We start from the raw sequence: 12,227 nt of genomic DNA, 5'->3' as shown, positions 1-12,227 counted from the left end.
AGTTATTTACATATGCAGGCATAATATAAAAAAAGAACCCATTTTAATAGTCCCCTGCTTTCTTCAAAAGGCGGTGAACAAAAAGAAAATGGGTAAGGATATAGGTTTATATTAACATAAAGAAGGTTTGTTAGGAAATAGTTCATAATACTAATAAACCTTCTTTATAGTTGAATATATTCAGTATGTCAAATGAAGGAAAGTTTAGGATTTTTCTAATATTGCAGCAAATATTGAGGACTTGGTATTGTCTTAAATTTGGAGAATCTTTAATCTTTACCTTTCCAGTCTGACTTTTTAATTTCATACCATTTGCCACCATCAATTTTAGAATTGGTATATTCTTATCTTGATCGCAATTGAACCCCTCACCCCGTCTATCAAACCTTATTTCTTTCCTGTTTGTTTCATACTGTGACATATTCGAAACTCAAGTTAGTATTTTAGTGCATGTACCTTGCTGAACTTTCCCTACCTCACCCTTCACACATGCAATTTTGTACAAAGTATTTCTATATGCTTACTGACTGTACATACATGGTATATTAACAGGTCTTTAAATCAAACAAGACAAGCCTTTCAATTTTATCAGCTGGTAGCTTATTTAGAAAGTTTTTTGTCTTCTTTATACTGATTTGTTAGTAAAAATGAGGAGTTAAATGACATTCATTTCGCCTATAAAGGCATGAAAGAAGTCAGCACGGGCCACACAACAACCACCAACAAGCAAAGAGGTGGTCACACTGAGCTAGCCAGCTGCTTAGCGTCTTATTGTGTGCTACTCAACCCTTTAATTACACAGTAAAATTACAAGGTAGACAACCCATGCTACCCAGTTGATGTGCGTCTGAAGCACTTATTGTAGTTGTAGACAATAGAAGAGATGTATTGGCAACAATCCCACCTTCGCAAGTTTTTATCAGACGCTTTTCTTCCGCGATCACCTTTTCTTTAAGGACCACCACTTGCCTTTCTAGTCACACCTCAGCGATTTAAATCTAAATCTGTAGCTCTACTCACTGCTGCTTCATTAGTGTGCCAGACATTAGACAATTGAATTAAAACGATTCTGTTTTTTAGAAATAGAATGTTTTAAATTAAACTTTTTATTTAATGTAGTCACCTTGATGGCACTTATGTCATGGCAATTCATCAGTACTTACAGGAATAATATAGGCATGACTAAGACCACTTAAGCAAAAGTTGGGGGTGGACATTTTTTTTATTGATTGGCTATCAGAACTCCTTATATTTTACTGGAGTGTTCAATGTTAAATTCAATGTGTGACTATACGCCTACATATTACTTTTAAAAAACAAACATTATTACATTGAGGTGGGCCATTATGAAAATCCTGATATTTTGTTACATTCAAATAAAATATATAACTAAACTTAGTATAAATCCAATCAATAAAAGTTGAATGAGATAATGTTAAAACATATTGGGAATGGAATTTCTAAAAATATCAATACAGCACTAATATCCCTCCAAAGCAAACCATTTAGCTACTACTGTGTGGGCCTTAAACCAGGCAATTAGTTATAAGCTGTTTATTTTTAGAAATTATTTAAATATAAATTTTATCTTTTTGACAAGATATCTCCAATTAAGCATGTAAAATTCAACAGGTTAGATTATACACAGTTTTAGCTGTACTCATTATATACAAATTGTAGGTATGCTGCAATGTCTTCTTATCAAAAGGGTTATAATATGTAAGCAATAATCTTTAATTTCTTAAACCTGATACATCAACAGTTTATCATCTAAGAGGTGCATTGCTCCGTAACTCAATGGTAGAGATGATAAACATCAACTAGGGGTTGTGATATCATACTTGCCAGATTTTATTGCATGCTAATCTCCATAATCAAAATTGATATGCCACAAAATTATGGAAGGATAACGTTGCCAATATTATTTCATTGTTCACGGTGCAAACTGCAAATGTCAGTAGTTCAAAATACGTATTTTAGTTTTATTATTTGCAATTTCCATCGCTCAACAATACCAATGTCACGGTGTTAAAATACAGAATACACTTTTCAATAATACAAAATACAGTATGATAGTTATTTTGCACATTACACTTCTGCATTCTGCATTTTGCATTATAGACCAATGCATAATAGAACTTAGCATAGTAGAACATATACCTTATATGGGATCTACAACGAACAAAAAAACAGACACAAAATTATGGTATGTTCTCAGTGGACTCTACAATAACTGGATGTACGTTTCAGCACCAAGGATGAGCAAAACAGAAGCAGTGGTTATTTCTTGAGACTACCATTCTGTCCATACTGATAAAAAGTTTACCAATAGAAATGAAATGTCTTACTTTTCATCACCAATCAGGCTAATGAAGACAAACATGGCACACACCATTCAGTGTGCCGGGGGGAGGGGGGGGTATCTTTTTATGTGTTTTTTTTGTGTGCACGGCTACGTGTACATGGGACCTTGGTTTTTCATCCCATCGTGCACCACCCACCCCTAACTGCATCACTGACAAGGGGAAACCACACTGAAAAAACCTGACATACTTTGTTGGCCAATACCTGATGAAACCAAGTACCTCCTCCTGGTACCAGAGCCGGCACCTTACCCACTGACATCAGTCGTAAGTGTTCAAACAAGTGTTACTCATGAACACAATGTATGCCCACTGGTCACCCTGTTAACCTTGTGGTCAAAATTACTTAACACATCATTTGTTGATTTATGATTCATAAATATTAAGATTCATAAAGTAAAGTAGAAACTTACTTGTAAGCACACATAATAGAAACAGATACTCTGTATAAGATATTAGCCCTGAAAAAGTAAAGATTACAATTAACATGGTGGTAAGATCGTCATTTGAATATAACTTGGATAAATATACAACTTAGCAAGGGTAATACCTCTAGAATTAATTAACAGAAATTGTTGAAATTTAATGCGCTAAGTGAATTGCAAGCAGATCCGTTGAGTCACCAAGGGCAATAACTCGGGATTTGAAAATTTACCTTTGAAAACATTTGAGAAAATCTACCCAACCAAGTTTGGAAACGTCTATTTACTAGTCTTACAGATATATTAGTGGTTTTCAAGGAATTTAAACAAATGTAGTCTCAATAATGAGTCCAATCTCCAATGTCATTTTAAATATGGTATTTTTTAAGATTAATCACATTAACAAAGTTTAGTTTGATGGGAGTACATTTAGATTGGGAAATAGATATTTTACAAAGAAACCGGGGTAAAGCTTCGTCAAAGCTTGATTATTTTCCAATTTACAGTAGAAACTCTAAAGAGTTCAATCAGTATACAAGAATTATTTAGATTCTTTGTTTATTTTTTGGTGAAAGGTTATTAATATTAACCATGTTTATAAAATCTGTTATTGTAGCCACATGTTGCAGTGAATTTGTTGAGTGATTAGTGTACAGTAGATAGATACCAGGCTTCCCTAAGCCTACTACTGACCAGTCCACTCCATCACCTCCATAAACTAATTATCTTGTCATATTTCAACAAATAAATATCCAAATATAAGGCAAAGATTAGTTCTAAGGTTTCCTCAAAAGTAATTAATACTACGGGTTATTCACCCTTTACACACAAGAAATTTTGTAAAAACTGGAGAATCGCAAGCACAGTGCCATTTTTGTGTATTAAAACCAAAGTTCAATCCCCTAAAAAAATATATTTAGAATCATATTCATAAGAGATTTTTGTCAAGCTGATGCAAGTTGTTTGAATAACTTGCAAATGAACAGTCATTTGGAGGATTAGTTCTATAAAGAGTATGTATACTGTGCATTAGTAATTGCAATAGGCTGAGAAACATATCATGATTAAAATTCTGTTCTGTCCAAATTCCATTTTTCTGTAAAAACAACTTTTACATGTTTAGAGGTCCAATATATAACTGGCTGCTTGAGGCTGTTCAGTCTACCTCACAGCTCCAAGATTCTGTGGTTAAGTTTGAATGGAATGAAGTCAACTGTTCACAGTATGAAACAACAATTAGTCCATGGATTCAGGCAAAGTCTAGTCATTGACTTCATTGATAACAAACAGATTTTCATAAATATTTCTTAATGTAGGTGAAGTTCCAATAAAATTGGTAGCCAGACAATGCAACATATGTCCACAAGCAGCTAAGCTGTCTGAACAAGTTAATAAATAATGTTCTGACGCAAGACCATTTAAAAAGAAATGCAACCCCCCCCCCCCCTAAAAAAAAACAAACAAAAAAAACAAATGAACACAGTGCAAATAAGTGATATTTCTTTTCAATTAGATCAATTTGAATGTGAGACTTTGACCTGTGAAGTATTTACAAGAAGTTTGATGGATGAAATGTCAAGGGCAATAATTCTGGTATTGCTTTTGCTAAAAGTCGATAGTGATCCTGTTTTACCCCTTTACTAAACTTTTCTGGTAATGATCAGTAGCTCTAAATTAGTGTAAAGTTTTGTGTAATAACAATCTTTATATAACAAATGGTAAACCTTGTGTGGAACTACTCCTACTTTAATCTCATTGGTTAATGTCTAGATATACAGAATAAAGAGTCTGAAGAATAGCAGTATTATAGTGGTTGTATATGTCACAAGAAGATGGGTATGCTTCTCTTCCAGAAAACCTGATAAATATTACCATAAACAGCTATTAAGGTATTGATTGTTTCTATATCCCAATTCAGAAAATCCATAAAATAGTCTTCATTATATAGCTTTCTGCTTATGGGATCTATATTTGTACTCAAACAATTTACAGAATTGCACAATTACCATCTTTTCAAGTTGGCCAATTTCCTAAATTGTTGCAACAGATGAAATTGTATGTTTTGTATGATTTTGACATTATCATCTGTCAATTATTCATACATTGTCTAATCAATCCTAGAATGCCAATTATACAAGAGCATAGAATCACATGATAAACACTGTCTTGAAATTTAAACAAGGAATGAATAATGATTATACCTGTGACATATGACTTAACATACCAGTTGTTCTCCTGAAGACAAAACAAAAGTGAAGAAATTCGCACTAAGGAATTAGATAATTTTCAGAAAACACTTTTCTGATAGCTGTTGATAGGATGATAATCATTTCAACATAATACCCAAATTCACGTTAAAAAAAAAAACAAACAAAACATTCCCCTTTATACTCTCAAGCATAGCAATTTTAGGCTGACCTTAAAAATATCTTTGTTTCGCCTAACGCGACCGACTAACTAAAACCACCCCCGACTTAAATTATTTTATTGCACTTTTCCACGATCTTTTTATTTTATTTTGTGTGTCAACCTGAAATATATCACGAGAGTTATTTCCCTTTACTATGGCTATGGTTTGATTCATTATTGAAACTGGTTGATCAAGACGAAAGCGTCATAGGTGTCGCTTCTCAACAAAATGGTTGCAGACGAATACACGTCCATTCCCACGAAATGATTCTGCTTCTATGTCTGTGGTGCGTAGTTTTAAACATGACGACGATATTTTCAATATCCGTTTTCGAGAAAAATGAAGGCACAACCCACAGTATCGTTAAAAACGTGTTGAAGGAGTTTCACACTTCCAGTTCGTGGCAAATAGTGTGCGAGTCGGGCATCACGAAAAATTCCCGATGTCATTCACTCATTGATTTTTTTGCCAATTGAATAAAGAAGACGAATGTTTCCACCCGGAAAATTATTAAGCTGTCAAATTAGCTCTTAAGTTTAATAAAAAAAACTTTCAGTTCGTTACTTTTTACGTCAGACCCCAAATTCATTAAACAAAATTAATGAATCTGTAGTATTGATTTCTCTAACTTTAAAAAAATCTGAAAAAAAACCCGACCTACCGACCCTTCTCCTCGATTGTGGGTCGGGTTTGGTGAAACAAAGATATTTTTAAGGTCAGCCTTACCTTAAAATATAAAATGTTTTCAATAACAGAAACAGATTTTACGCTAAATTTGTATTGGCATCTCAAGTTTTCACTTAGTACCTGTCATTTGATTCAGCAAACTTTGTCTGTTTTACCAAAAATGTTAATTGTCAATAGCCCAATGTTAACATAAATGGATATAATAAAGACTGTGAAAAATCATAGGAGCCTAGGAGGTATCATAATTTGATGAGGTCAACTTAATTCCAGGATCTTTAGCATGCACTGTGCCCATTGCCATTTCATTAAACCTGCTGATAGTCATATGCGTTTTTCAGACTAATCTAAATTCCACTGCTCAAAGATGCTTTCCCACTTACAAACTGTGTGATTTGATGATATATTTTAGACTAGCAAACATAATCAAACTAATTTATCAAAAGTTTGCTTCAAAACTATTCAATCGATAGAAACTACCCATAAAAAGCTAGTTTACGGAACCTTTTTTTGTCATGCGCCTTGAGGAAGGGCACATTTTAAGCTTGTATTTGTCGTTACTCTCTGTCCATTTAACATACATATCAATGCCTAAGAAAATTCTTGTGCTGCTGTTTAATTGCACAAGCTGTTGCACTTTGGAGCCTCACACTGTTTTCACAAACAACGCTAACCATTCGACAAGAAGTACCAAGTACTTCCTAAATCAATCGAGCAGACAAGCTGCCATGTTGCCAGTTAGTAATACCCTTACATTTTTGCCCTGTGCATGCACTTTGGGTGTTTATCAGAGAATCCAGTTTATTTCTAGTAAGATTGGGTGCCTCTACTTATCAAATATACCAAATTTGCCACACTTTTGGGAATTACTACCCTACAAATACTTTCATGGACATGCATCTTTAATCCAGGCTAAAATGTATTCATATTGATTAGACAACACCAGATTTGAAATATGTTTGCAAAGATTACGGGTTGTTTTAATCATGTCATTTGTATCAAGTGAGCGGAATCATTTTTGGACTGATATTCCTTTTAGAAAATGAACTTTCACAATATAATGTAGTTTCTGAAGGATCAACGACCTATCAAACATGTACAGTACTGTTTAGACTGAACTCATAATGAGTATATACTTTGTTATCAGCATTCAAGCTGCTACAAGTGGGACCCTGGCTTGTTAAATCTGTAGAATTGAAAAATCCTGATTCTAGTTTCTTAACAAAATGGCTATAACAGTCCGATAATTTTCAATTTAAAATTTACTTTATCTTCAAATTACAAATCTATCATTACCTTCCATAAACAGGAAGTTGATATCAGAATTATCATAGTCAACTTGCAGCCATGGTCAAGGTTATCTTTTTACATGTACTATTAGATGTCTAACTTTGTCCATTTGCCAACTTTTTTTACCATGATCCAACATGGCTAGTTTTATCTGAGATGATATAGTAGAAAGTTATTGGGTACAATCGTTAGACCTACCTGTTACAATTAGCCTATAAATACATCAAACACCTGAACTTAGTGTGGTGCATCACGTCATAGCAGACGCTGGCATTAATACCTCCACCTATATGATATTTACAAGTCTTTTCTAACTATAACATAACATGTTGACAAGACAAGCCCAACCCTCTGAATGTATATTGTTTACTAAGAAGATGTCCTTGATGTAATTAAAATCAAAAAGAAAACTTGATATTTTTGATTAACCTACTTCACTCCACCCATATCTTAATCATAGACCAGTTTCCCTTACTTTTAGAACTAATAGTCTGTAAGATGTCTTAACATCACATTATAAAGGAGCACAGCTTATTTAATTTTGATCAAATTAATCCAATTGATCTGATGTGATACTTTGATAAATAATGGCACAAGCTTTTGGAATTAAATTTTCATTTTGACAAAGTAAGCAGCAGAGTTCTTTATCCACTTTGAAATAGACTAGTGAGAGGCCAGAATTGGGTCAAAAGAGATTAATTTGTGATGTAGAATGTCATATTCTGAATAGGCTAATGTATATATGATTACCAGAAAAAAGATAGGTTGCCAGGCAACAAAACATACACCCACAGCAGCTAAATCGTCCGGGCAGTCAACAAAAGTTGTCGCATATTTTTACTTTTTTCGGTAATGAAACATTTACAATACACTAAAATCTGATTAAGAGCAACAACTCAGAAAACCATTAGAATTTGTTTGGTTTTTATAAAGTTCTGCCCCATGCTAACGTTTTGTATACAAAACTTTTAATATCATGGATTTAGCTGTTTCAAGTCATAAAAATTCATTGAAAATCAATATACTTGTTCTTCTCAAGATCTTAAACTCTGTGTATCAATCTGAGGTCAATCGGATGATAACTTTAGCCTTTAGAGCGTCACAAGATTTTGCAAAGTGATCAAGGGCCATAACTTTGGCAGTAATTATCGGAAATCATTGAAAATCAATAAGATTCTTCGCCTCATGACCTTAAACACTGTGTATAAATTTAAGTTCAAACGGATATTAACTTTGGCCTCTAGAACATCCACAAGATTTTTTGAATCAAGGACCTTAAACACTGTGTATAAATTTTAAGTCAATCGGATATTAACTTGAGCCTCTAGAGCGTCCACAAGATTTTTCAAAGTGATCAAGGGCCATGACTCTGGCAGTAATTATCTCAAATCGCTGAAAATCAATAGGCTTCTTCGTCTCATGACCTAAAACACTGTGTATAAATTTAAAGTCAATCGGATATTAACTTTGGCCTCTAGAGCGTCGACAAGATTTTTTGAAGTGATCAAGGGCCATAACTCTGGCAGTAATTATCGGAAATCGCTGAAAATCAATAGGCTTCTTTGCCTCATGACCTTAAACACTGTGTATAAATTTAAAGTCAATCGGATATTAACTTTATCCTCTAGAGCGTCCACAAGATTTATTGAAGTGATCAAGGGCCATAACTCTGGCAGTAATTATCGGAAATCACTGAAAATCAATAGGCTTCTTCGTCTCATGGCCTTAAACACTGTATATAAATTTAAAGTCGGATATTAACTTTAGCCTCTAGAGGGTCCACAAGCAATTGTGGACGCCGGACCGACGGACGGACGGGGGCGACGACAATATAGGCCCACATTTCAATGTGGGCGTATAAAAAGGTACACCGGCTCAATATTTCTTAATTCAATTCACGTACAGGCTTCAAAAACGTCAATAATAATCCTGAATAAATGACTGCCTTCGTTTTTTCAATGGATAAGCTAAACATTCGTTATAAGAATAGCCTAGTACATGATGTCTAATTACTTGAATTGTCTTTATTGGCCACTGGACCCCTATTTTCATAAAGGTTACTTACTGGATGTGTTATGAGTAATCAGCAAACCTTTATATATACAAGATTATCAAAATTACAGTTTAATGTGCTAATTACTCCGATCATAAATCATTTGGCCGTTTCTCACTATGGTATGACTGTTATTAATTGTAGCTGACAATTTGATTAACTTCTTAATCAACAAGTAATAATCATTTGTAAATGAGACTAAAGGAAATTGAATTATGATAAAATAATGGCAAGTTCATTGTTTTATCTTTTATCTATCAGCTTTTTCAAACATCAAGTTACTGAGGCTAGCAATAATCATCCAATTAAGATCTCTGGTAAGCAGGATCCAATGCAATTTGACAAAATGGCAGTAAGTAAATATGTTTTATTTCTTAAAATATCAAGTTCCACTTCAGTTCATCCAAACAAAATATAATATAGGTGTTTGAAAAATTGATATAATCCTGATAAATGAATGCTAGTAAATAAATGTTGAATTTAAACCTTGGGTTCATATTGTATAAATTCAATATAATATTTATAAATAATATCATATACCATACATGTAGGTACATGTATTAAAATATATTACTTCCTTGACATTACCTATATATAAGATCGGTTAGATATCAAAGCTCATGATCGCTTTAATAATGTCATATGGTGGGTGTAAAATAGAGACCCAATTTGTAAGAGGAACAGGTTGTTTGAGTATTTGACAGTTGTATACAGGTATTACAATAACCATCTCAATGTCCATCTGGTCCTGGCTATGGCCAATCAAACAAAGATTGACCGCTTGCTATGCATTCATTTTAATTTTAAGTGTAGGTGTGAAAGCAGACGCCCAACATGTTTCATAGCCTGTTTTATTAGATTTGAAATGTTCATAGGATAAAACGGTGACCTTCATCTTTGAATTCTTTTTTACATATTTAATCATGAGATATATTACAAGTTTAAATGAAAGATATGAATGATTAACTTTTCATATTTGGACAGACTCTTAATACTGCGAAGTGTTGACTTTCGGAAGGTATGAACCAAGGTATTACTTTATTTTTAATTGGATACAATTACCTTGAATAATATTACCTGTACTGTATTATGTGTATCGAAAGTGAAAGGTTTTAATGACTAACATTGCTATATTACACATTTCAACCAATGCTTTGATTTCAGTATTTTTGATTTATGACATTTTACACCCATTCAGGAATTTTTATTGAATGTCAGATTAGACTGGATAAGGATTATGAAACATCTATTGTGAGTAATAGTAAATGATCCTAATCAAATCATCTTTTAGTATCAGTTGGTTTTAGAAACCATGACTAAGATGATTCAAGTGGAATGAATCAGACAGGGTCTCAATTTAACCAAAGACAACCAAGGCATCATAAATGATAAGACTGTTGTTAAATTAAATATCATTTGTTTCAGTCTGTGAACATTTAACCCCATTAGTGCTTTGGAATATTACATTGGGATCTTGTAAGCCATATACATAATGGATTAATCTGGTGAATCAGTTTAGGGATATATTATCTACATTGTATATAACATCAATCTTCAATTAAACGGTAAGACTATCTTTTTTTTATTGTGCATGCCAGAAATAATATTTCTCTACTGTCATATGTCAGAAAAACTTTAAGACACAGATGGTGAAACGCACAGAGATAGGGAATCAAATACACCATTGACAACTAAGGTATTCTGATTACAAAATGTCATCCAAACAACTAAGTTACAGACACTTTTACAAACTTACAATCATTGCGGAAAATCAATTGCATACACTAAGTTTTGTTTAGGAGTAGTTCTAGGATAGTATTGAGCATGTGCTCATATTCTATCATAGTCGTCCATGGGTTGTTCTCGAGATTTATCTGAATTTGCTATAAATAATTTCTAAATACAAGTAAGCTAATTCTTGTGAGGGAAAGGAGTTGTTGTCAGTGTCAAGACCAGGTGTGTGTGTGTGGGTCGATTTGTTGTATTAATAATAATAATCCTGTCACATTTGGTATAGCCCACAGAATGTTTTCATCATGTTCAGATCATGTATGAAGTACAGAAATTATAACATAGGAACTTAAAGTACTTTAAATCAACCTGACTGACGCTAAATGTTTCTACAACATTGATGAGATTAAATGTATTTTTTAATTCAATGTGAAACAATGGAGTCATGTTTTTAACACCTTTATCCATAAATTAATTAAATGGTTGAAAACACAACTAAAATGTCTCTTTCAATAAAATAGGCCATGATTTTAAATAATTTATATCTTAATTTGGTTATCTTAATCTTCCTAAGCCAATCATTAATTTATGTCTGATGAGTAAAACTCTTCCAATTAAAGTCACTTTTGGAACAGATTGTTACTTAGTAAAATCATTTCAATTTGTTTTTAGATCGTTGCAGGTGAAATAGCATATTTTTCTATTTTTTAAAATAAATCATACTGTTTTGTAGTCCTTTTAAAAGTCCTAAGAAGTTCATCAAAATCTATTTTCTTCTTCTGAAGTAAAGAAATTCAATTATTTGAGGTAGACCATCACGACTTACACAGTATCTGTCTACCTTCAGATTGTGACTTAAATAGGGTGGGAAAACTAATCAAGCAAACAAGGCACATTATTGAAACCTAGAGCAACAAATGGATAAAAGCACTTTAGAAAAAAAATTTCTTGCTCTGTTGAGCAAATCTTGCTAATTGATGGGCTATAAAAACTTGTTTTCATTGGGCAGACACCTCACAATTAGATTTTTTCACAGTTTAATACCAGTCCTTTGAGAAGCTGGAAAGGCAATTAGACACTTATTATCTGATTGACCAGACAAGAAAATGCTAATCTAAACTGTTGTTTTTTTTCTTAATCATTTTAGCACCTACAGGTGATAAATATCTCAATTCATTCACTTTTTCTCCAAACTTCCCTTCATAAACAGAATCACAAGAGAAAGGAAAGACCCCTGCACGTGCGCTAAGATAACAAAGATAGGTTGCCAAGCA

At 33.1% G+C, this 12,227-nt stretch overlaps 2 protein-coding genes across 11 annotated transcripts in view; one reads left to right on the top strand and one right to left on the bottom strand.

Moving 5' to 3' along the window:
- The window catches only part of LOC126831182 (calcium uptake protein 3, mitochondrial), an 83,262-nt gene that overhangs the window by 43,923 nt on the left and 27,112 nt on the right, over positions 1–12,227 (bottom strand). For all 9 annotated transcript variants that reach the window (XM_050561893.1, XM_050561895.1, XM_050561898.1 and 6 more), the window contains exon 4: positions 2,777–2,824. In XM_050561893.1, coding sequence (XP_050417850.1) covers positions 2,777–2,824 — 48 coding nt within the window. The remainder of the gene's footprint in view (positions 1–2,776; positions 2,825–12,227) is intronic.
- The window catches only part of LOC126831183 (fibroblast growth factor 3), a 49,188-nt gene continuing 46,818 nt past the window's right edge, over positions 9,858–12,227 (top strand). Inside the window, exons 1-2 of one of the 2 annotated variants that reach the window (XM_050561905.2) lie at positions 9,858–9,936; positions 10,648–10,787. The gene's annotated coding sequence lies outside the window, so the exon portion shown is untranslated. Of the gene's footprint in view, positions 9,937–10,193; positions 10,241–10,647; positions 10,788–12,227 lie in introns of those variants that run through there. The other variant, XM_050561907.2, reaches the window with a different exon arrangement.

Source organism: Patella vulgata, chromosome 8 (assembly GCF_932274485.2).
Source record: "Patella vulgata chromosome 8, xgPatVulg1.2, whole genome shotgun sequence".
Lineage (NCBI taxonomy): Eukaryota > Metazoa > Mollusca > Gastropoda > Patellidae > Patella > Patella vulgata.
The sequence above is the reverse complement of the archived record's forward strand: the minus strand, read 5'-3'. Positions and strand labels throughout refer to the sequence as shown.